The 25,669-nt window shown below is 38.3% G+C and overlaps 1 protein-coding gene across 3 annotated transcripts in view; it reads left to right on the top strand.

The window, feature by feature from the left end:
- Positions 1-25,669, top strand: part of DEK (DEK proto-oncogene) — a 31,390-nt gene continuing 5,721 nt past the window's right edge. Inside the window, exons 1-9 of one of the 3 annotated variants that reach the window (XM_086706166.1) lie at positions 1-160; positions 569-728; positions 3,931-4,032; positions 4,284-4,393; positions 5,362-5,456; positions 7,563-7,683; positions 12,580-12,768; positions 25,068-25,203; positions 25,458-25,606. In XM_086706166.1, the coding sequence (XP_086562292.1) occupies positions 578-728; positions 3,931-4,032; positions 4,284-4,393; positions 5,362-5,456; positions 7,563-7,683; positions 12,580-12,768; positions 25,068-25,203; positions 25,458-25,606 (1,053 nt within the window). In that variant the 5' untranslated portion in view covers positions 1-160; positions 569-577. Of the gene's footprint in view, positions 161-301; positions 444-568; positions 729-3,930; positions 4,033-4,283; positions 4,394-5,361; positions 5,457-7,562; positions 7,684-12,579; positions 12,769-25,067; positions 25,204-25,457; positions 25,607-25,669 lie in introns of those variants that run through there. The other 2 variants (XM_086706164.1, XM_086706165.1) reach the window with 2 other exon arrangements.

The following is a 25,669-nucleotide window of genomic DNA, read 5'->3' on the forward strand; positions in this document are numbered from 1 at the left end:
ACCGCCATTTTGAAAATCTTGTTGATTCGGGGGAGCCGAGAGCGCGGCGCGAGCGTCACGCCAGAGAGCGGCCCGCGCGCCTCCTCCTCGGCGCTCGCCGCCGCCTCCCGGAGCCTCTTCGTGCATTCGCGCGCCAGGCCCGCGGCGGCCGGCACCGGCGGTGAGGGCTGCGTCGGGGCAGAGGAGGCCGAGAGGGCGCCGCGGGCCCGCCCGCACCGCCGCGGCCATTTGGACGGCGGCCTGGGGCGGGGGGAGGGGACGCGGGGCGGCCGGCGGCGGCGGCGCGGGCCGGCGCGAGCGGGCGGGGGGCGGCGCGGGCCCGGCGGAGGGAGGGGCGGCTCGGCGCCCGCGGTTTCCCGCCTCGGGAATGCCCGCACCCGGAGGGAAGCCGTCCCCGGGGAGTAAGCGCTGCTGTCCCGGCCGCGGGAGGAGGCAACTTTGAGGTCGGGTTTCCCGCGGCCCCCGGCGTCCTGGGGCCGTGAAGGGTCGGGCAGGTCTCGGTGGCCGCCCCGTCCCTGCCGCCGGGGCCGAGGGGACCGAGACGTGTGGCTTTCTGCCCCGCCCGCAGGTCGACAGCATGTCCTCCTCGGGCCCAGCTGCAGAGGGAGAGGGAACCCCCGCCCAGCCCGCGTCCGAGAAAGAGCCCGAAATGCCCGGCCCGAGAGAGGAAAGTGAAGAGGAGGACGAGGACGACGAGGAGGAGGAAGAGGAGGAGGAGGAAGAAAAAGGTGGGAGAAAGTCGCGTCTCTGGTGATGGATTTCACAGAAAACCGTTTTCTTGCCTCCTTTTTTTGCGCCTGGAGACGCTGAATCGGAGGGATCTCTGGCGAGAATGTTGGCGAGATTTATCCCTTTTTGGTGTTGAGCAGTGGCAGAGAATTGGTGAATTCCGGTTGGTGGAAAATAGCTGTTAGCGTTGTTATTTACGCATTTGGGAGTTGCGGTTGACTTGTGGCCAGCAATCTGCGTTCGTAACGTTTTCGTCATTTGACAGGACGTTTCTAAGTTTCAGATCTGTTTTTAAGACTTGTTTGTTGGCTTTTGAAGTCGCTAGGGTTGCTGTTTTTAATTTCATCTTCTAATTTAAGTACAGGTGTTTTGCCTTTTGAAGTTCTTGCGAGGTCTTTCCTGAAACCACACATGCAGAAGTGAAGACGTTATTCATGCTAGTCCTGGAGATATTTTGACAACTTTTCATGCATCTGCTGAACTTCAGCAGAGGCCCTTTGCAGAGGCTTGGGGGAGTTCACTCTCACGGGGAAACACCAGTGAAAGCTGTTGCTGCTCGAGAAAGTAGTTAAATAGGAAAGCGGTGAACTGTGAAAGAGCTCCGAAACTGGTCTCAGTTTTGGAGTTGCAGGAGTGCACTATTAACCATTATTTGCCTGGAGGCCTGAAGCAGGAGGACCTTACCGGATGCGGGACTGATAGAGCATCACTTTCTCCATCATGCACGGGGCACTACCACTTCCGGGTATGCCAGGTTCCTAAAAGGTTTTCCAGTCACTTAAAAAAATCTGTATCACAGTTCTCTTAGCGTCCTTTGATGATATTAGGCCAATCCAGGTTTGTTTAATATGTGGCTCCAGCCAAACTTGGGAAGAAGTTTGAAGTGTTCTTTCCAAACCCGGGTTTAAGTGTCCCATTTCTTTTAAGCCTCCACCAGCCCCAGGTCAGCATTTTATATCTACGATCTGGGTTGATATTACACGGCATGCCTTTTTGTTTGTTAGAAGTGGTAGGTGCTCTGAGATCGGAGCATTTCCACATTTAAGTACTGAAGCGGTTGGAGAAAATTATAAATTATTTTTAAGTTATTCACAATACAATAACTAAAAATTGGCTGCAGTATCTCAACTATTAGTCCAAAATTTTCTGAGTGTTTTTACCTCCGATTTTTTGTTTGTTGTTTAGTCTCTTTTTAAAGACCAAGTTTCTATACCACAGGGATGATGGATTCCTCTGTCAGGAAAAAAATTATAGAAATCATGTAAAAATACTACCTGTGGTTGATACAGTAATGCTTAGGGGCCAGATGATCGTTCAGAGTGCGATTTTTTTTTCTCCAGAATTACCCCCAAGGAATTCTGTAGTTGTTCTAATTGATTATTCTGTTTCCTTCCTTTGACGTGTTTGTGGAGCAACTAAAATTGTGAAGGTTTTTATCCCAGTTAGCCCTGAAAATTTTATTGTACTCCTGGGGCATCTCAGAAACAGGACAGCGAAGTCTGCCAAAGAAGGGTGGACTTGACTTGGGTGGGGAGGGGCTAGTATAAAAGATGACTCTGAGGTTTGTGTCTTTGGCAGCTGAGCTGACAATATTACCATTTTCTGGAAAACCTAATTCACAAAGGTGAGCAAGTGTGGAGAGGATTCGGAGTTCTGTTTGAGCTCACTGAAGTTAGGTGCCTGGAGGACACGAAGTGGAGCTGTCCGCTGGCGGCTCTGACAGTTGATGTGAAGCTTAGAAAGCTCTTGACTGGATGCAGATCTGGAGAGCCATTAGCTCATAGATGGTAATCAGAGGCAAGCAAAATGGTTTAAGTCAGTCAGGGTTTCAGCAGCAGGATAACAGGATTGCTTTAGAGTATGTTTTCTTCCCTCTGCACACCATTGCCAGAATATACCTGCCGGAATCCCTTTATCCTTACTCATTTTTTCTGTGCAAATCCTTCTGTCTCCAGATCTTTCAAAGCCACCTCCAAGTGTTTTGATCGTTTTTCCTTAATCCAAAAATAATTACTGTGTTCAACTCGGAGAACTTTTATTTGTATCTTTCCTAAGGTGTGTATCACCTTCTCCTTGGAGTATATTTGTGACTAAACACCACCAGTAGACGTGATGTCTTTCAGGATATTCAGTATCTTCATCATCTGTTCATCTCCCCCCGCCCCCCTTAGTATCTAGTGAGGCTTTGCACAAAACAAGCATTCAGCTGAATGAATGAAAGGACGTTCAGTGATAGAGTGTTCTCTTTTTTATCTGAATTTGTGTCAGTGGGTATAAATCATTTTAGAAATTTAAGTTTAAAGGTTTAAGTTTTTAAGTCTATATGTCTTTTTTAATGTTTTTAAATGTTTATGCATTTTTTTTAATGTTTATTTTGAGAGAGAGAATGCATGCACAAAGAGAAAGGGTGCGAGAGAATCGCAAGCAGGCCCTCTGCTGATGAGCCCTACTTGGGGTTCGATCCCAGGAACCATGAGATTATGACCTGAGCCAAAATCAAGAGTCAGACGCTTAACCAACTGAGCCACCTAAGTGCCCCTCTAGCCTTTTTTTTTTTTTAAAGCAGTCCACACCATAAACAGTTTAACTTTTTTTAGAATGATTTATGACTACTGGTATAAACATTTACTGAACTACAAAATAATGTCCTCCCAGTCAGTTGCAGTAAATGTGAACTTGTAGGATTTTGCCCTATTTATAGCAACATTAGGCTGCTCTGCCTTAGCTAAGGTCCTTGTTTTTCTTTCGTCAGCTTGCTGAATTATTGCTTTCTTTGTATGTTTTTTGAAGTTCTTATAATCTCAGCCCAAGCTAGCTATTTGATGATGTACCATAAACTAAATTGCAATCAACAGAATTAGGTCTAATTAAAGAGTCGGCCTTGGTGATAGTTCACAAAGTGACTGGACTTTCATTAGCAATAATTGTAGTTGAATAAAAGTTTTTTGCTTTCTGATTTTTTTTTTTTTTTTAAACTGGATCCCTTTGTGACTTGCCAGGCCAATAAAATGTTACTCTAAAAAAAAGATTTCAGTGATGTTAACTTACTATTTTTCATCTCTCATTTGCTTCTCAAAACCATGCTCAGGAGAAGAGTAAAGTATTAGAGATTTCTGCAGTTTTTCCTTATATGTTTATCCAATAAAATTAATATGTTCTTTAAGCTTCTGGTTATTTAAGAAGTATTAAATTAATTTCTAGAAAAGAGTCTGATCGTGGAAGGCAAGAGGGAAAAGAAAAAAGTGGAGAGATTGACCATGCAAGTCTCTTCCTTACAGAGAGAGCCATTTACAATTGCACAAGGTAAGTTTATTCTGTTCTTTTCACTTGACACTAAAAATGTTTAAATATCATCAAACTTATGGTCAGCAGTGCTCAGTTTTTAGTGTTTACTAAGTAGTTATATATTAATGGTATAATTTCATTTAGTTTGCCCTATTGAGCAAAAGCTATAAATAAATTATGCTGTAAAAATAACCATCATTAAAATAACTGTAAATCTATTAACACATAATAGTGCTTAACTTTAATTATTACGGTGTGTTTTTTCCTAGGAAAAGGACAGAAACTTTGTGAAATTGAAAGGATACATTTCTTCCTGAGTAAAAAGAAAACGGATGAACTTAGAAATCTACATAAACTACTTTACAACAGACCTGGCACAGTTAAGACCTTTTTTATGTCTTTAATCTAGTAACATATTTATGTATTTGTGCAATAGAAGCATATAATTTTAGTTCTGGAAAGGACTTCAGCAATCAACTAGTTCAGTTTCTGTACCATACAAATGAACAAACTGAAACACACATTTATTAAATGATTTATCACAGAATACATAGTTGGATATTAGCAGTTAGGATTGTAATATCCAGGCTTTGTAGTATAGTTTTTATGCCAAACTGAATTTTTTTAATTGTGGTGATTTTAGTGATCTTTAAATGTATTAGAAGAAATTTATTTTGGGAAGGTTTCCAGCTATTCAGAAAAAATGATAAAGTATAATTGTATCTCATTTTGAGCAAATATCTGATAAATTGGGTGGTAATTCTTTGGGGATTTGTTAAAACAAATCTATTTCATATAATTGAGGAAACTTTGGGTTTTGCAAGGACAAAATGAAGTTTGATGTTAGAATCTTGTGTGTTATCTCATTTGATCTCACTACAATCTAATTTACACAAGTCTCATTACTGTTAAATCGTATAACTTTTGGATATTGGAGGTCTTCTGTTCTTTTCAAAAAATAAAATCCATGACTCTCTCATATAAGAAATAAATATTACTAGTAATGTGTATTACTTGGGGAAAGGATCTTTTTTTAAGAAGTGACTTTCCACATCCCCTAATACTGTCAGATAACATTTAGTTGTAGTTCTCTAATTGTCAGTAAAAATTCCCAGATGGAAATTTGTTCAATTCAAATTGTTATTTTTAAAGAATTAAATTTTTAAGCCTTTTATAACGTTAATATTTGAGTGACAAATACTATTTTCCGTTGTGAGTTAAGAAATGTTGAATAAACCAATACTGTAACTGGGAAACAGATTTGAAAATACAAATGTTGGCTTTGAATTTTTCTTATGTACATTACTGGGTAATAAATAGCATTAATAATAAAGGAAACATTTTCAGGTGTCCTCATTAAAGAAGAATGTGGGTCAGTTCAGTGGCTTTCCATTTGAAAAAGGAAGTGTCCAATATAAAAAGAAGGAAGAAATGTTGAAAAAGTAAGTTATTTTTCAATGTGTTGTGTTTTGATCAATGTATTTTGAGTTAATTTTTGAACATTTAAATAAGACCATCCAAACATTTTTAGTGGACTGCTAATTTTTTGCTTTTAATGCCAAGATCTTAACATTCTTTGTTAAGATCTTGGGATCTTTGTTAACTTGGGATATTCATTAGTTTCCCATAAGTAGTTACTGTTAAGATTATTGAAAACTCACATTAAAAAATGCTTCTGTTTCTTAGAAGCATATGCAAATATGTCATTCAGACAGTTCAAAATTCAAGCCTTGGGAATAGAGTGAAAAATCCACCACCCTTCTTTATCTCCTGCCAGCCTTTCTGTTCCCCCAACTTGTAGGTACCATTTAAACTATTTTGAAAATAATCAATTTGATGAAAACGTGTTCTTTACCACAATGCAAGCAAGATGATATATTCTTTTTTTTTTTTTAATTTTTTTTTTTTTTTTCAAACGTTTATTTATTTTTGGGACAGAGAGAGACAGAGCGTGAACGGGGGAGGGGCAGAGAGAGAGGGAGACACAGAAGCGGAAACAGGCTCCAGGCTCTGAGCCATCAGCCCAGAGCCCGACGCGGGGCTCGAACTCACGGACCGCGAGATCGTGACCTGGCTGAAGTCGGATGCTTAACCGACTGCGCCACCCAGGCGCCCCAAGATGATATATTCTTAAGAGCTTTTGTTTATTAAATCCTTTATAGTTTAAAAATAGTAAATAATAGAGATGATTGTTCCTTCATCACAGTAGGAGTGCTGAGGGGAAAATCTAGTATTTAATCACTAACTATGTTTGGCTCCATAGCTCAGGGGTTAGAGCACTGGTCTTATAATCACCAACCAGAAAAATTAAGTCCATGAATTTTATAGTATTGAAAACTTCTTACGTTATTTTCTAGTGAATTGACTTAGTTTATTCCTTTACTACCTTTAAAACTTAATTAGTAGGGGCACCTGGGTGGCTCATTTGGTTAAGTGTCCCAACTCTTGATTTCATCTCAGGTCATGAACTCCTGGTTCATGGGTTTGAGCCCTGAGTTGGGTTCTGCACTGGTATCTTGGAGCCTACTTGAGGCTCTCTCCTCTCCCTCTCTCTGTCTCTGCCCCTCCCCTGCTTGCAAGCACATGCTCATTCTCTCTGTCTCTTAATAAATAAACTTTAAAGGGGTGCCTGGGTGGCTCAGCCAGTTAAGCATCTAACTTCAGCTCAGGTCATGATCTCACAGTTTGTCGTTCAAGCCCCATGTCAGGCTCTGTGCTGACAGCTCGGAGCCTGGAACCTGCTTCAGATTCTGTGTCTCCTCTCTCTGCCCCTCCCCCCGCTCGTGCCCTGTCTCTCTCTGTTTCTCAAAAATAAATAGAAATGTTTAAAAAAAAATTATTTTTTAATTTAAAAAGCTTAACTGGTAAATAGTATTTTCAATTTATTAATAATCCTATCTGGTTGTATTTTATACATTAATCAAGATTATTAGGAAAGTTCTTTTTATTGTTTTCTGGAAAGTACTTCCCATATTCAGAGAAACATTAGATGCTTTTTTTTTTTTAAAGGAAGGACTTATTTTTAACTTATTTATTTTGATAGAGAGCATGGGAGGGGCAGACAGAATGAGAGAGAATCCCAAGCAGTCTCCGTACTGTCAGTGCAGATATCAGGACCGTGAGATCATGACCTGAGCTGAAGTCAAGAGTCAGATGCTTAACCAACTGAGCCACCCGGGTGCCCCTGGGTTGGATGCCCTTTTTTTTTGTTTTTTGTTTGTTTGTTTGTTTTTTTTTTTAGTGTTTGAGAGAGAGCATAAGTGGGTGAGAGACAGAGAGAGAGGGAGACAGAATCTGAAGCAGGCTCCACGCTCTGAGCTGTCAGCACAGGGCCCGATGGTGGGTCTTGAACCCACAACCATAAGATCATGACGGGAGCTGAAGTCTGACTTGACTGACTGAGCCACCCAGGCGCCTACCCCCTGCCCCCATGCTTTTTTTAATGTTTGTACCTGAGTGATTGTGGTTAGCTATTGCCTTTATGTTGTGGAGAATGTTTATAAACTTTGCTACATAACAAACTTGGTTTCTTTCATTTTCTGTTTTAGGTTTAGAAATGCCATGTTAAAGAGCATCTGCGAGGTTCTTGATTTGGAGAGATCAGGTGTAAATAGCGAACTGGTGAAGAGGATCTTGAATTTCTTAATGCATCCAAAGCCTTCTGGCAAAGTGAGGACCAATTTTTACTATTTCAGTAATGAATCAGTTATAGTCTGTCCTTCCTTTCTCTTTTTATGGAAGAGTTTAGTTTGTTAGCAGCATTGCTTCTCAACATTCAGTAGTGTCTTCTGCTTTCAAAGAACATGCACCAGTTTCATGATAGAAATAGCATAGGAGGCATACAGATTTGTCTTCTTATCAGATACAGAAGATAGAAGATTAAGAAAAATAATTATTAACTAAGTTAATGTCAAATGGACAGAAATGCAAACTAAGTATTCAGGGTTTTATATCTAGAAGGAACTGGAAGAACAGAAACAGGTTGAATTGAGGGTGAGGTGTTAGGCTGGATGGGGAACGTATGCAACCTTCAACCAGATGAGGAAAGATAAGATGGGCATATAGAACTGGGTATTTTCTAGACACTGGAATAATGGTTGGAAGTAAAATGGCCTTATACTTTCCCCCACTCTTCCTAAAATTCAGATTAGGTTTGCCTTAATTGTTTAACATAGGACTCGTTACTGACTTCAAATGTCTATTAAAGTATTCCTTACCTGACTTTGCACTTTCAGTTTAAGTCTGTCAGTAAATATTTTCATAATCTTCCTCATTTTGTTAGCAAAGAAATTGCGGAAAATTCTAGAGGACCTAGGAGTTCAGGGGAAAACCATCGGTGAGGGAGGGGAGAGGGCATAAGGATTAGGAACCAGAAAATAGCTCTGGAACTTTGGTTTTATTTGCTCTTGGTATGATTTACCATTAGCTGGAGAAAGACAGATAAAGAATATTTTTGTCATATAGCTATAAATCCAAGGGCTATGGGGGTTTTTTGATTTGGTTTTGGGGTTTTTTTATGTGTTTTGAGTTTGCTTAAAAATGAGAGATTCCCTATTTTTTAAACTTTTACTATGGACAGAACTGTACTTCTTAAGAATTTCATGTGACAAATTGAATACCATTTTCCCAGAAGCCATTCAGAAGTTGTTTAGGTTTTGAGGGATATGTTTACATTCTTTTAATCAGTGATTTTGAATGTGTTGGTTTTAAGACCCAATTACCCTCTTAAAAATTAATGAGGACTCCAGAAGCTTTTGCTTATGTGGGTTATTTTGATATTTACTATGTTATAAAGTAAAACTGAAAAAATTTTATTTATTTTTTTGAAAAAATTTTATTTTATTTTTTTTTTTTCAACATTTATTTATTTTTGGGACAGAGAGAGAGACAGAGCATGAATGGGGGAGGGGCAGAGAGAGAGGGAGACACAGAATCGGAAACAGGCTCCAGGCTCTGAGCCATCAGCCCAGAGCCTGACGCGGGGCTCGAACTCACGGACCGCAAGATCGTGACCTGGCTGAAGTCGGACGCTTAACCGACTGCGCCACCCAGGCGCCCCATATTTTTTTGAAAAAATTTTAAATACCAGTAAGCCCACTACATGTTAACAAAAGTAATGTATTATATGAAAAATATACTTTCAACAAAACTAGAAGAATGGCATTGTTTTATATTTTTCCAAGTCTTTTCATGTCTGTCTTAAAAGACCGCTATATTGTTATTTGCTCTGGATTTCAATCTATCGCACATTGTTTTGCTTGAAGTATGTAAAGAAAATCCAGCCTTACCCAGTATGTAGTTAGAAAAAAAGAGTGTCTTTAAAAACTTTTACATAATTATGGATATTCTCTGATAGACCACCAGAACTCCACAGTGGTAGTTTATTAAAGGTTAGTTGTAATGTGGTCTCTGAAACCTGCATTCACCAGGTGGAAATTACTGATTTTTTCAATTGTGCAGATCTTCCAAATGTTGGCGCGTTTCCATTAAACACTGTCAAAAAGTCATTAATTAATAAAATCACTGTCTCATCAGAAAAACCTTTAGGTATTAGGAGGCTGTTAAGTTCATGGTTATGGACGTGAATTTTCCATATGAAGTTTTGAAATTTATTATTGGCAATAAATACCATCAGTTATTTTCTTTAAAGTGACAGGCTCACGTTCATTTTGAGAACATGTCTTTTAAATACCTAAGTCTGAAAAGGCATACTTTGACGGTTCTTTTACAAATGGTGTTTCATGAAAAAGGTGGCTGGCTCAGCTCCCAGCTCAATTGTGCAAGTGCTTTTTCTTGAGAAAACCAGTGAAGTTCAGTATGTGGCAAACGTGTTTGAGGTGTACCTCCCATTTTGTTACCCAGATGTCATAAAGTCACGTACTTAGAGGTTGAGAGTTAACATCACTAGTATTTATTGATTCATCAAGGACATTCTAAAACACCTTTTTCTTTTCACTTCTAGTGTGTGGTTATGAGGAATATAATGACTCCTAGCAGTTTGCTGCCTCTGCCTTGATTCGTACTAAAGTGCCAGCAATTTTACAACCATCTTTGCTTTTGCAGTCAGTACAAATATCAGTCAGTACAAAACACAGTGAAGAGAGAAAATAATGTCTTAATGTTATCATGAAAATAATTTTGATACTGTGGGCTTCTAAAAGGGTCTCAGGAAACCCTACGATCCATGAACCGTATTTTGAGAACCACTCTTTCAGTCTTTCTTATGGAATCTAACTCTTGTATCCACTTTTCATATCTGCTTCTGTGATGATTACTTCTTAATCTATTGATATCAATCTCAAGTTATTTTCTGTACTACCTACGTTTTTGTCATTTAAGAAAAACACTACAAACTCATTAGTAACTAATTTTTGTCCCCATAGTAATAAAATTATTGAATTAACATTGTTTTACTATCTTTTTTTTGTTATACTTCTAGTTTGATTATTTTTCAGATTTTGTTTCCAACAAGTGATGATGCTGTTGACACTGGGTTCTGGTTAAGGTTTAACTGTTTTTAGGACCAGTACAGGAAGGCTCTAAAATATTTATATATTGCTGCTTCTTTATTTATCTTTGGAAGTTGCATTTTCTTGATTGGTTACTTGAACGGTTTAACATTCTTTCACTTTCCTGTGTAGATTATCCTGCACCCATCCAGTCTTCTCCTTTACTAATTCCTCATATAGATTATATTCTTACTGCCTGTATCCGGTTCCTGAACTGAGATAGTAAGGGATACCACACTTTTCTAATATATTTGAGTCCTGGATTTCATATATTGATTGAATAGGGAGTTTGGACAATCAGAGTCACCTTTTCTCCAGAATTTATCCAAATGGATTTGGTTCCTGGTACTAGCTGGTAATTGTAACAGGTTGCATAACAAGGATATCCATATATGTTCAAGGAAGTTTTTTAAAAAAAATTTTTTTTTTTCAACGTTTATTTATTTTTGGGACAGAGAGAGACAGAGCATGAACGGGCGAGGGGCAGAGAGAGGGAGACACAGAATCGGAAACAGGCTCCAGGCTCTGAGCCATCAGCCCAGAGCCCGATGCGGGGCTCGAACTCCCGGACCGCGAGATCGTGACCTGGCTGAAGTCGGACGCTTAACCGACTGCGCCACCCAGGCGCCCCAAGGAAGTTTTTTTATAGAAACTTACAGAGAACCCCTCTGAGAAATATCAATGGTCTACTAACTTAATTTTTTTTTTTAATTTTTTTTAATGTGTATTTATTTTTGAGAGAGAGAGAGTGTGTGATTTAGGGGAGAGGCAGAGAGAGAGTGAGACACAGAATCTGAAGCAGGCTCTAGGCTCTGAGCTGTCAGCACCTGAGCCGAAGTCAGATGCTTAACCAACTGAGACACATAATCACCCCATACTAACTTAAAATTTCTGAACTGACGTAGATTGGCTGTAGGCCAGTCAGCCTTTAGGAAGAATAGGTTGTTTGGGCAGCTAGAGGCTATCTTATGGATTGTACATAACCCGAGAACAGAACATACACAAAACAGCCACCTTATTCTTAATTTTTGTGTAGGTGACAGTGACCCCTAGACTGGAAGTTTCTAGGAGAGAAAGAACCTGCGGTTCTGCCAACTTCATGAAAGATAGTGCCTACAGTTACCACTAACATTTATATAACTGTATATCATAAGGTTATGTTGTGGGATTTTCCTTACAATTTCTGCTTATTGCAGAAAATAACAGGAAAAAATAAAAATAGTAGATACCTATAATTTCGGAAATAATTTTAATTCCTCAGTGTATATATTTTCAGATCTTTTATGCAAGATTTTATGGTTTTCAATTTCAGAAGTTAGCAAATACTCCCCTAAGAAAGCATTTAAGAATTAAATTTGCTGGTTAATATGATCAAATTGTTTCTTCACATGGTCTCTGCTTTTTAAATATGCATGCTTTAATTGAATATCAAAGTAATAGCAGTACATGTATTTTGTGTTTCTTAATTAGTTTCATAATTAACATACCCAACACTAATTGCATATTTAGAGTCAATGAGAATATAAACCTGACATTAGCAAAAGTAGAGCCCAGAGGTAATATGAATACAAACTATATAGTTCATAAATTCAGGATGTGTAAAGTGAGGTTTTATTTCCTTTATGGATGGTTCTAGTCTTTGATTAGAGCATCCCCTAAAGCAAGAAGCTCCTCTGGCAAGGCCATTAATGCTTACAAGGAATGAAATGAATTGTAAGTCTAACTCAAGATATTGCCCTTGACCACATGTAAGTAACTCTCTGAGCTTAATCTAGTGTGTACTTGGGCATCTAATCCTAGTCAGAACACAGAGTATGTGTTTCAGCATTTGGAAAGAGTCTTGCCTAGGTGTGATAACACAAATGAAGGGGTATTGGTAGTTCAGACAGAAAGATTTACTTGATACATTAAAGATGAATTGTTGTCTGTAAAGCTGCTAAGTTTGGCAATATCCCCTGAGATGGAACAAGAAGAATAATTGAGTTGAGAAGTAGTTACCAAAAATGATTCACTTGGAAATATAATAGCCCATTGTTGTTATCTTTATTGTACACAGCCATTGCCAAAATCTAAGAAAACTTCTAGCAAAGGCAACAAAAAGGAACGGAACAGTTCTGGAATGGCAAGGAAAGCTAAGCGAACCAAATGTCCTGAAATTCTGTCAGATGAATCCAGCAGCGATGAAGATGAAAAGAAAAACAAGGAAGAGTCTTCAGATGAAGAAGATAAAGAAAGCGAAGAAGAGGTAAAACGTTGGGTGTTTGTGGGTTTTCTCATTTCTTTCCGTGGGAGAGTTAAATATTCCTGTCTTATGATAGGTATAGCCAGAAAACAGATTCTAGAAACTATCTACCGTATTGGTTGTTTTTAGTTACAAAGACAGAGAAATAGTTAAGTATAAATTCTTTCCCTTATGGAGCTTTTGGTTTTATGGCCATGTGAGAGCTTGGGAGTTGGAAGAGTGAGGTTGGTGTGGGCTGGACTTGAACTGGACCTTGAAGATTAGAGTAGATCAGTGGGAAGTGGAAGAGTGTGTGCACGGAGCCATTTTATTCTGTTTTATGTAGAAAGCAAGGGGTTTAAGAACCACCAGTTTTTCTCAACTCATTGGGGATGATTTAATGATCATAATAGCATTTGAGTTTTATTTGGTGGGTGGGCAAGTTTTGTACCACTTAGGAATCCCTGCCATTTTCTTTTATTTGGGAATATCAGTAAAATTTTGAGAGCATTAAGTTTCCCAAGTGAAACTTTAGGAAAAGGAGAGCTCTGAACCATTTAAAGAGTTAGCTTATACCCTTTCCTTGATATGTAGCTTCAGTCAAGGAAGTGACTTATTATTGCTAATAATGTTTTGATAGAGACTCTTTTTTACTTTGTTTTGGTGTCCCCTTCAGTGGTCAGAATTTGCTCTGTAAGTTGGGTCATCTCCTTTGTCTTATTTAGGGACTTGATTAATTGGCTTGACTTTTTGGACCAAGATGATTCTTTTTTGTGGAGGGCTATCTGGTGCATTATAGTATGTTTGCCCACTAGAGGACAGTAGCACCCCCCCCCAACTTCTAGTTATGAAAATCAGAAATATCTGTAGACATTGCCAAATGTCCCGGTGGGGCGGGACAACCTCCAGTTGATAACTACTGGATTAGAAGGAATAAAGATGTGATGAACTGAGTGTGTATTTGTTTTTAGGTACTTAAATCCATGATTATTTTAATGTCAAATTTTTAAAGATTTCTATAAAGCTAAGTATTAAAGTGCTTCATAACTTAAAAAAGAATATTACAAATCTAGCAGGTGTTTCATAATATATTTTTGGTGTGAAGGAAGATGAATAATCTTAGCCCTAAGGTTTTTATGGAATAGATTTTAAGGACATTAGGAGGGAAGCATGTTTGTTTATATGTGGATGTATAATAATAGCAATTTTGCAATAATATTCTTCAATAAATTTTGGGTTACGACTACATGTATTCACTATGCTTCCTAAAACCTTTAAAAAAATTTTTTTTTAGTTTTTTTTATGTTTATTTAGTTTTTGAGAGAGACAGAGCACAAGTGGCAGAGGGGCAGAGAGAGAGGGAGACACAGACTCCAAAGCAGGCTCCAGGCTCTGAGCGGTCAGCATGAGCATGAGCTTTGGAAACAATCTATGTACAAATTCCAGCTCTACCTTCAAGAATGATTTTGGGCAGATTACTTATAAAGTCTATACCTCAGCTTCTCATTTATAATACGGGGTTTATGGCAGTACCAGTCTTAAAGGGCTGTATTAAATGACTTTATTTAAAGCACTTAAGAGCAGTGCTTGGCAAAGGTACTGTATGTAAGTATTAGCTGCTACTATTACTTTTGTCATATGTAATATTCCTAAATTTAATTTTCCTGCCATTTAATGACTAAGGTGTAGGTTAAAAAGTGAGGGTATTTTATACTCATTTTCACTTGTTTTCCAGATTACTGTCCCATTGTTCCAAATAGAATTCTTTGAATCTTGTGAATATAAATGACCCCTGATTGATTTGTAATCATATTGGTTCCTGGATAATGATCACAAGTGGAACTTGTCCTAATTTTAAATCAAAGCCTTTCTACAGTGTCATTAAAAAAGGATTTTGTGCTAGAAACCCAGGTTAAATGGTGAAAAGCCATGTAGGAGAAAAAGAAAACTAACAAACTTCATAAAATACAATCCAATAGAATCTGGACTGAGAATTGCTTTTTTTAAAATTTTTTTCTTTTTCTGATAAGTCTCCCTCCAACAACCATACAATTATTCATTGCTCTAAAGGATATTTCAAATTTAGGACTATACTCCTCAAAAACTTTATTACTGATTCTGTTCCTGCGAAAGGCTCTGATTGCCTTTGAAAGGTAAGTACTAGCAACAGGAGCAGTATTTCTCTGGTAACTGTGTTTTCCCTTTACTCTTTCATTTTTTCGAGGACTGAGATAAGTGGCAACCTTGTTAGGGACTTCATAAGTGGCAGTATTTTTGATTATTATGATGCAAGGACCTCTTTTTTTAAGAGGTCATAAAGAAGATTGATAGGTTGATTGGAAAAGTTGTGGACTACCTGTAGATAGAATTATTTTGCAGATTCTTTTCATAGAAGATTACTAAATTAATATTACTTATTCTTATTTTTTGAGACAGATTTTTTTTTTATAAATAAAAGATTTCTCCCCCATTAACATTAGATTCTTGGAATAAGTAACTATGAATGTGGGTAGATTAATCTTTTGTTTCCTCTGTAAATTGAGGGCTTTGGACTATTTATAATCTAGATCATATTGCTAAAGTCAGAACTCTTACTCAAGCAGAAATCCAGTTCAAGTTACAGTTGTCTATTGACCAGTTATGTGAGGTTGAGTGTTAGTCACCTGCTCGTGACTCATAGTTAGCTGTGTGGAAGACTAGGATATTTAAAAGTAAATTTATTATTTCTTCACTGTAGGATTGAAGTCACTGAAAACCACATGGTTGAAACAGAATTGGCAGGTTTTTAAAAAAGTCTTCTATAGGAAAACGTGTCACACTTAATCATGTTAGCCAATAATTGCTAAAAAATTTTGTTGGAAGTTCTCTGTACCTACCTGTAGCTCTATTTTTGTGATAGGTAGTTCATGGTTCACAACGGTTTTTAATCCTCCTTTTCTTGAGAAGTAATTCAAATAAGTTGCTCTTTCTTTCCAAGAGTGACTTGGGTAGTAATTCGTTTATAAAAGGGCCACTTTAAACTTCTTTATCATTTTGGTTCTTGGAAATTTGCTTAATTAGGTCAGTAGAATTGCTTAATTCTAGAATTAGGAAATTTGTAGATGAAGTTTCTTAAAAATGAGGGAATAAGAAAAATGACAGGTTTAGTTATTTTCTATAAACTTACTCTGAAAATCATGTGGCTCCCATACTGGATTAGCTACTTTCAGGGAAGATTGCTAAAATGAGCCAGTGAGCTTAAACCATGCTTAGGTATGCCGTTTACCATAAGCGTTAGACCTTAGGCACAGAGAAGTTATTGGAGAGTACAGAAAAAGAAGCAATGCTTCCCATTGGAGAAAACAGTTCTCATGATCTCTTAGACCCTTAAAAGCATACTGGATTTTTTAAAGTTTTATTGTAATACATCTTCAGTTTTGGCTTATTAGTGTTTTTATAACACCTTCTTATCACTAGAAATGTATACAACAAACTGAATTATTACTTAGTATTTAGAATTTATCTGAACCTTCCCATACGTATCAGGAATGTCTCCAGTTGCGAACACTTAAAAACCTTACTAGTAATGTCCAAAACAGGAATTCCTTTTTCTTCCATGACAAGAAATCCACAGACGGGCAATTTGGGGCCAGTACAACAGCTCAAGAAAGGTTGTCAAGAATTTGAGTATCCTCTTTATTCCTGAGCCACCATCTTCATAAGGGGCACTTAACCTCATGATCACAAGATGGTGCTTTTACCTTAAGGCACTGAATCCCTGTGGCAGAGAGAAGAGCAAAGAGCTTTCTTCCAGTAATGTTTCACTTTGTTGTTTTTTGCCCCAGAAGGGATTCCTTTTATCAGACATCTCCGTGTACATTGCCTTGGCCAGAACTTTGTTACTTCTCTACCTCTAACTGCAGGGGAAGCTGTGAGATCCATGTGTTAGCTTTCCTGAGTCTGGGGGGGAAGGAGGCATCCTGCAGTGTCAGCCAGATCAGAGACACTTTGAATTCTAGCGTTTGGTAAATTTCTATATTTGTACCATTCAGGGAATTATTTGGTGGTAGTGGGAGGGTGAATGCAAAAGTTTTGTTAGTCCTTAATTATGTTCTAAAATATAAGAACCCCCTCCCCATAATAATTTGATCAGAGGAATTACAAAACCATATAAACTATTAAAATCTTTCATTGGAAGGCAAAGTTAATAATCATCATAATAAAATCTTGAACTTGCTTTCATAATCTTTTGTGAACTATATTAAGGCTTGCACATTCTTTACTCTTGGCACTCTTGAGTTTTCTCAGCCAAGTTGTTAAAAGAATAGTGTATTTTAAGCTAATTTTTATTTTGTTCATCTGTTCACCCAGTACAACCTTTCTGCTGTGAGGACAGGATTCTGGCTCTGTGACAGGCGTCTTTTTTGGAGACCCTCCTTCAAGAGCCCTGCTGCCTATAAAAGATAGGTAAGCCTTTTCTCCCAAGATTTTTTTTTTTTTTGCCTTCCTTCAAAAAGTGCTTGTGTCATTCCTCTGATTCTATACCTTCATGGTTACCAGAGATCATGGAAAATCCTCTTCAGATTTTTAAAAATTTATATTATTAATCTTTTACAAATTTAGATTATAGTAAATGGTACTATCTGAAATTAATGGCAGCTGTCAATTTTTATGTTTCCCATTAGCACATCGAAACTTCCTACAATGCTAGATGGCTCTGATTGAACTACTCACAGCAGATTCAAAATAGCAAGCCAGAATCTTAATAAATCCCGTGACAACTTGGACACTAGCCTTCATTTTTTTAAAAATTTAGCCACCTAATTTTTTCCCATATATTTTGAATAAAAAATTCAAGTTTTGGCTCCTATTTGATTAAATAACTAAATGTTAACTCTGAGTACCTCCAACATTTTTCCTTTGTAATGACATATAATGTGTTTTGTTATAATTACTAAAATTTTCAAAAAAACTTTGTTTATTCATTTTTGGAAGACAGAGACAGAGCCCAAGCAGGGGTGGGGTGGAGAGAGAGGGGGACATAGAATCTGAAGCAGGCTCCAGGCTCTGAGCTGTCAGCACAGAGCCCTATGCGGGACTCGAACTCATAAACTGTGAGATGGTGACCTGAGCCAAAGTCGGACACTCAACCGACTGAGCCACCCAGGTGCCCCTTACTTTCAAAATATTTTAAGAGAGATTTCAAAGTAAGGGTTTCTCATGTTATCACTTATATTATTCAATTTAATAAATTGGGAGTGCACTAAGTGCTGTTGAGGTTCCAGAAAATATTTTCTACCCAGATGCCATTTGAATGGTACATGATATAGGATTCCAAAAGAAAGTGTCCCTGTCTATTGCCGGGGGAAAGCTTTGGAGAGAAATGGCAGAAATACCTGTTGAAATTGACCTTTGGGAATAAGAAAGGAAAGTTGTGAACAAAGATGGGGAGCAAGAAAGTCCAGGGTACCTGTGACATACACACTTGTTTGTGGTTGGGTGGTGTGTTCAGAAGTAGAGCGATGAGAGCAGAAGCCAGAGCAGGGCACACAGAAGCCAGACTGTGGAGAGCCTGTGAGCTTGGGCGTTTTCGTATGAGTAATTGATGAATCATTCTCGCTCATTCAAAATGATTGCCTTATTCTACCTGAATTTTGCCAAGTGTTTGGCTGAGTAGGGGGGAAGAAAGAGACCTGGCCTCTGTCTTCCAGAACAGTCTGCCTGAGGAGAGGTACCCCTTGTTCAATAAATGTTTATTGGCAAATATAAGGAAACTTACTGAGAGTCAGCTGTGTGCGTGCCGTGTACTTCACGTCGTGCATCTACGTGAGTCTTGACTCCAAGAGAGAGGATGATATATCCTCATTTTTGTATACCTCAGGGTTAGAATAAACATGTCCATATGTATTTTGTTAGTATTCAGGTACTCCTGACACACAGTATTACGTTCGTTTCAGGTGTACTCTTAAGGTTTTTTAATGTATTGTCCATATTACTCTTTCCAGGGCTGCTAGTTTATATGCGTCTGTCTTCAGAGTTGTCTGTAAAGAACTACTGATTTAGATTCAAATTTGAATTTAAGCAATAGCTTTAGATAAGTATATATCCACTTCTGCTTATAAAAACTGAACTAAAAACTATTGACATAAATATAGAACTTGAGAAATTATCCTGTTGATTAATTTATGTAGTTCCTGCCTTTTCCCTACGTATCTCCAGTCATATAATCTAGACTAGGAATGGCAAACTATGTATGGCCTATACACCAGATCCAGCCTGTGGTCTGGTTTTGTACAGCCTAGAAACTGAGGATGGTTTTTTCCATTTTTGAAATTTGTTAAAACAAAAAATGAAAGTTGGAACAGTAAGCACATTTAGCCAGCAAAGCCTAAATTACTTATTCTCTGGCACTTTATAGAGAAAGCTTGGTGGATTCAGACTATAAATGTATCTTTTATCGTAGAAGTTTATAACTAGGGGCGCCTGGGTGGCTCAGTTGGTCAAGTACCCGACTTTGGCTCAAGTCAGATCTTGCAGTTTGTGAGTTCGAGTCCCACACCAGGCTCTGTGCAGACAGACTGGAGCCTGCTGCAGATTTTGTGTCCCTCCCTTTCTCTCTGCCCCTCCTCTACTCATGTTCTAGCTCTCTCTTTTTCTCTCAAAAATAAACATTTAAAAAAAAACTAAAAAAATAAACATCACTAGGTGAGTCTGCTGAGAGGCTTTCAGAAAACATAGGTGCATAGGCCTCACCCTTGATGAGTTTATCTATTGGTCTCTTTTCCTCTCTTTCATATACAACCTGTATATGTAAATAGTGCCAGAAGACCGTTATATTAAAAAAATCAAGAAGTTTGGCTAACTGCTATTAGTAGCAGCGTGTGGCAGGCATAGCAATGCTAGTGAAACAGTCTCAGGGCTGGAATAGATCTTTAACAGTTACCTAATTTCCAGAGACCTTTTCCCATCTTAATCTTCCAAGTAAATTGTGTAGTACCTACTAAGTGCCAGTCCTAAGCCCCGCGCTGGAGATCAAGAAACAAATAAGACAGGGTCTCTGTTCATCAGCTGGTAGAAAGGGAGAGGTCAAAGATGAGGAGGAAAGAAGTCCATAGAGTATAACTTAAGAGCCAGAAAAGAGAGATGGACAAGATCATGTGGAAGCTCAGAAGATTTTAAAAGAGTATTTACCTCTTTGTAGGGACATGTGGGGAGCAAAGATCCAGACAGGAAAGCTTCACAGGAGGTAACAATTTGATCTGACCCTTTAAAGGATGAACAAGAGAGGTTGGCAGAGTTAAAGAAAGATTTGGTAGAAACTATTTACACAACATTGGATTATACCAAGACCCATCTTAGCTTTGAAACAATCTAAAGAAATGATCCTGGAGCCCCCACTAAGTTTGGAGGGTAAAGGCCAGAGAAAGCCCTAGTACAGATTCGGTGAGCCTTTGTTGTCATTTTGCATTTTCTGCCAACATTTCTTACTCTTTGTTCTCATTGGTAACATTTGTATGTAATGGAAAAAGTTAAATTTAACAGTATAAATAGGTTATGATCTCGCCGGCTTATTTTTGTCATATCAACTCTGGCTTAGATGCATAGGTACATTACCCGTTTCTGTAAGCAGGTAATCTAGTAGGAGGCACACTGGGCTTAATGTGCCTCTTGCTCCTTAACTAGTTATAAGGCACTGGCTCTCTTAATTGCTCAGATACATTTTCCTCATTTGTAATAAAATAAACTGTTTTGTATTTGAATTTTTTTTTGCTTTTTTTTTTAAGCTCATATAAGACCGTGTATATGGAGCAATACTATACAAATTTTTCTTTTTCTTTTTCCTTTTAATTATGTTTTAACCACATCCTGGGTTCAGAGTAGAAGTAGTAAACTAGATCCTGTAAACAATACAGAGATGAATGTGACAAATACTTAAATGGCTGCTTTATGTCAAACTTTTTTTTAAGTTTATTTATTTATTTTGAGAGAGGGAGAAAAAATCCCAAACAGGCTCTGTGCTATCAGCACAGAGCTCCATGTGGGGCTTGATCCCGTGAACCATGAGATAGTGACCTGAGCCAAAATTAAGAGTCGGATGCTTAAATGACTGAGCGCCCCTGCACCAAACATTTTTAAGGTAGCCAGGTGTCTTTTCTCATGGAAATTGTCAAATACAACTTTAAGAAACTTGTGATGTGGTGGGAAAAGACTGTAAGTAACTAGGTTAATAAATCTGTATATTAAATGTTTTCTCTGCTACCTTATATTTGTTTACTTACTTGATCTTTAGAACAATTCTACAGATATAGCCACAGTTCATCAAATCCCCGATGCCTATAAGGCATCATTTTAATGTAAATTACAAAATGCACCCCAATATCTGAGATGAGAAAACGTGAAAAAAAAAAAAGTGGTAAATTCAGCAAAGTCTGGTATTATTACCTCCATTTTACAGATGAGGAAACAGGCACAGGGAAGGAAGGTAAGTGATTTGTTTGAGAATACAAAATTGGTCAGTAGTGGAGTCCGGATTTGAACCAGGAAGCTTGGCTCTGAAACCTGTGTACTGCTTCGCATGAAGTAGGGATACATGAACTATAGGCCAAGTAGTGTGGGACCACAGATGAATCAATTGGTGGTGGTGCAGTGAGAGATTCAGAGGGGACTGTTAAGCTGGATTTAGACTCATAGGTGAGAGTTTCCTATGGAGAGGAGGGGGTGAAAGTAATGAGGACTTGAAGCTTCCTGTAAGGTGTAAATGGGCACGCTCTCACTCTCCTTTCCTCTCAGCTCACCCAGGGCCTCTTTCCTTTACCTCTAAAATACCAGGTTATCCACAGTTAACCTTACCTGCCAAAAATCGCCCATTGTGTCCCCGTACCCAGGTCCTCTGAGATACCCCATTTAAAAAAAAAAAATTTTTTTTTTTTTTAATTTTATTTTTGAGAGAGAGAGAGACAGAGTGCAAGCGGGGGAGGGGCAGAGAGAGAGGGAGGCACAGAATCCGAAACAGGCTCCAGGCTCCGAGCTGTCAGCACAGAGCCCGACGCAGGGCTCGAACCCACGGACCGTGAAATCATGACCTGAGCCGAAGTCGGATGCTTAACCGACTGAGCCACCCAGGCGCCCCCTAAGATGCCCCATTTTTAAAAGTTAACTTCCTCCTATTCATACCTAAAACTTACCAGAGCAGCTGAGGTGAATGATTGTTAACATCTGCAAGGCTAACATACACATGTGAGTTTCTCTGCCTCCGCTGTTTCCCCATGTCAACATTTACTGGTCTTAGGAAGATGTTTTACTGAATTCCTACCTTCAGTTCGCCACAGAAAAACTTGTAACTGGTTACTAAAGATAAGTGAAATCCGTTGTAAATAACATAGTTTGTTATTACAGGGATGGGTGTTTGTGGGGTCCAGTCATGTCTACCAGAATGCAATGAAATAAGCATGATGCATCATGGTTAGTTAACACGGGTGTCATTGAGACTGTCTTACTGCTTTTGTTCTATTTATCTATTCTTTGTATTGACCTTTTAAAGAAAACTTTAAAACTTCCAAGTTACTGCATTTACTTAATGAAAGAATTTCCTTACAAAAGGAAGCTCTCATAATAGCTAATATTTATTATCCATTTCCTGTGAGCCTGGTACATTAAAAGTGTTCTACATGTATTAATACATTTACTCCCCAAAGACATGAAGTAATGATATTTCCCTTATTTTGTAAATGAGGAAACTAGGGCCCAAAGATACATTGGGGCCAGAATTTGAAATCAGGATGCTCTCCCTCAGAGCCCACACTCTCCTCTGTTAGGTTTCTGTAGTGCTTGTGACAGTATGTTTGCAGTTTTTCTCTTAACTTAATAGGCTAGTTGTCCACTTAAAAAACTGTGGACACCATCCCTGCTAGATGATGATGTTAAATATAGAAAGAAGCATTGTTTTAATCATGTTTGTCCAGTGGTAACATCTTGTGGAGATGGCTTGATTACCCTTTATTTATCACTCTAAATTCTCATGCTTTTCAAACTGTCACTACTCCAAGGTTGCAGGTTTGGTTTTTTTTTTTTTTTAATTTTTTTTTTTTCAACATTTATTTATTTTTGGGACAGAGAGAGACAGAGCATGAACGGGGGAGGGGCAGAGAGAGAGAGGGAGACACAGAATCGGAAACAGGCTCCAGGCTCTGAGCCATCAGCCCAGAGCCCGACGCGGGGCTCGAACTCGCGCCGCGAGATCGTGACCTGGCTGAAGTCGGACGCTTAACCGACTGCGCCACCCAGGCGCCCCCAAGGTTGCAGGTTTTAAAATGGTGCCATATTATCTAAAAGTATTTGAAGTTGTAATGATAGCTGTAAATCCTGGCCTGAAAAGGCTCTGGAAGTATTTTTTTTTTTTTTTTTTTAACGTTTATTTACTTTTGAGACAGAGAGAGACAGAGCATGAACGGGGGAGGGGCAGAGAGAGAGGGAGACACAGAATCGGAAGCTGGCTCCAGGCTCTGGGCCATCAGCCCAGAGCCCGACGCGGGGCTCGAACTCACGGACCGCGAGATCGTGACCTGAGCTGAAGTCGGACGCTTAACCGACTGAGCCACCCAGGCGCCCCGCTCTGGAAGTATTTTAAGTACCTGCTTCTAATTATCTGATTTGGATGAGGATGAAGTAATAATGCTTCTAACGTGGTTATCCCTTGCTCATTTTCCTCAACCCTTTCTGTAATAACTTTCTTATAAAATCTTTTAATCACCTACAGATCCAGATTTTATTAAATTTTGACTAAAGAGTGATACATCACAGTGATGATTCTTTTATTCTGTGTATTAAGTGTATCACCAGATCTTACAAAGTTTTAGTATTCCCTTTCAGAGCCTAGTGTGGTTCTTATGAATTGGGTAGACGCTGAATAAAACTTAGTTTAAGTTAGAGAATTGATGACCTAGTGATACCTTTCCCGCAACCTCCACTAATTCTTAATTCCTCGAAGAATTAGGAAGTAAACAAAAATGGCCTTAAGTAGCAAACATCCATAGGTAGAACTTATATACTTTACTTACATAAAGCATTTCAGGGGCGCCTAGGTGATTCAGTCAGTTAAGCATCAGACTCTTGATTTTGGCTCAGGTCATGATCTCCCAGCTCATGAGATTGAACCCTGTGTCAAGCTCTGTGCTGACCGCACAGAGCCTTCTTGGACTTCTTTCTCCCCCTCTCTGTCCCTCCCCTACTTGTTCTCTCTGAAAATAATGAGCTTTAAAAAAGAAAAAAAAAGCATTTTAGCCCCTTGTCACCTCTCAGATGCATTTTTTAAGTAGTACTTAAACCAGACAGATTGGCAAGGTCCCAGCCCCAGCCAATAGTATGTTATTGAGGTGGGACAGGGCGATAATGATGGTGGGCCGATACGAATATGTAGTAATGGCAGTGTGGCAAGAGGAAAGACAAATACTCAAATCCAAACTGCACTTAGAAATAGCTTGAGCCCACTTTAATCTTAGATTGGTCTATACACTTTATCGTTTTTTTTAAAAGGAATTATGATAATCAAATTGTAAAACATTTGGAGAGACATTCTGTCAAAAGTGATTTGCGGTATTTTGGGTATGTAAAGATGAGATTTTAGGTTATCTTGAGGCATTTGCTTTATATAAGTTGCTTTTACTTTGGGAAAGTTAATTAAATGACTTAATGTTCCCTAATTTCAAAGACCCTGTTTGAGACAAAGTATAAATTATAATTGTGTCATTTTAATCTATCCATGTGTATATACTTTGCTTTTGTTTTATCAGCTGTGAGTTAGTGTATAAGAAAACAGGTTCTGGAGTTAGATCTATTTGAATCTCACTATTTTGTTATGTGGCTGTGAACAGAATACCTCTTGAGCCTTAGTTTCCTCATATATTCATGAAATAGTTAACTGAGCAACAACTGTGCACAGTGATATTTAGGGGTTAGGGATATTAACAGTGCACTTAAGAGTGTCAAAAAAAAAGTTCTGTCCTTGTGGAACTTCCATTCTAGCTGGGAGAGACAATAAAATAATAACATTTATATTCTAAAGGTTTTTTGTTTTGTTTTTTAAGATTAAGGCAATGCATATAAAGTTTCCTATCTATACTGTGCGATAAATCAGGGCATCTTACATTTGGTGTTTGATTCTTCTCGTGACTGGTTTCATGTTGGGATACAGTGAAGTTTGTTGAGTGTATTGGTTATCTAAAAAATTGATAATTAGTAATTTTTCATTGGAGATGTTGAGTACATTAATTTTCTCTAATTTTGCTGGGTACAGAGGATTTAGAGAGATGGCATCAATATATGTTCTTTGCTTTCCTTTCTAACAGCCACCAAAAAAGACCTCTAAAAGAGAAAAACCTAAACAGAAAGCCACTTCCAAAAGTAAGAAAACTGTAAAAAGCGCTAATGTTAAGAAGGCAGATAGCAGCACCACCAAGAAGAATCAAAACAGTTCCAAAAAAGGTAGGTTAGAAATGACACCTTTTCAACAGCTCTAAAGATCTAATTCATATGATATAAGCGTTTTGAAGTATGTTTGGAAATTAGATAAACTGCAAAGAAAATTTGGAGAAAGTGGTATACCAGTTTTTTATGGTTACAGTTTTTCAGAATTGACAAATTTCAATGCATGTTTTATAAGTAATTTATTGAGTAGTGATTTATAATTTTATGTAATACTCCTTTGAAAATCTAATGAATGCTTGTCTTACTTTCAGAAAGTGAATCTGAAGACAGTTCAGATGATGAACCTTTAATTAAAAAATTGAAGAAACCTCCTACAGATGAAGAGTTAAAGGAAACAGTGAAGAAATTACTGGCCAGTGCCAACTTGGAGGAAGTCACAATGAAGCAGATTTGCAAGGAGGTAATTGGACAAATACTTGGATCATTTTGCTTTTATTTGAAAAATTCTTTCACTCTTCCCTCA

Source organism: Puma concolor, chromosome B2 (assembly GCF_028749965.1).
Source record: "Puma concolor isolate L17-30 chromosome B2, mPumCon1.1.hap2, whole genome shotgun sequence".
In the NCBI taxonomy this organism is placed as follows: domain Eukaryota; kingdom Metazoa; phylum Chordata; class Mammalia; order Carnivora; family Felidae; genus Puma; species Puma concolor.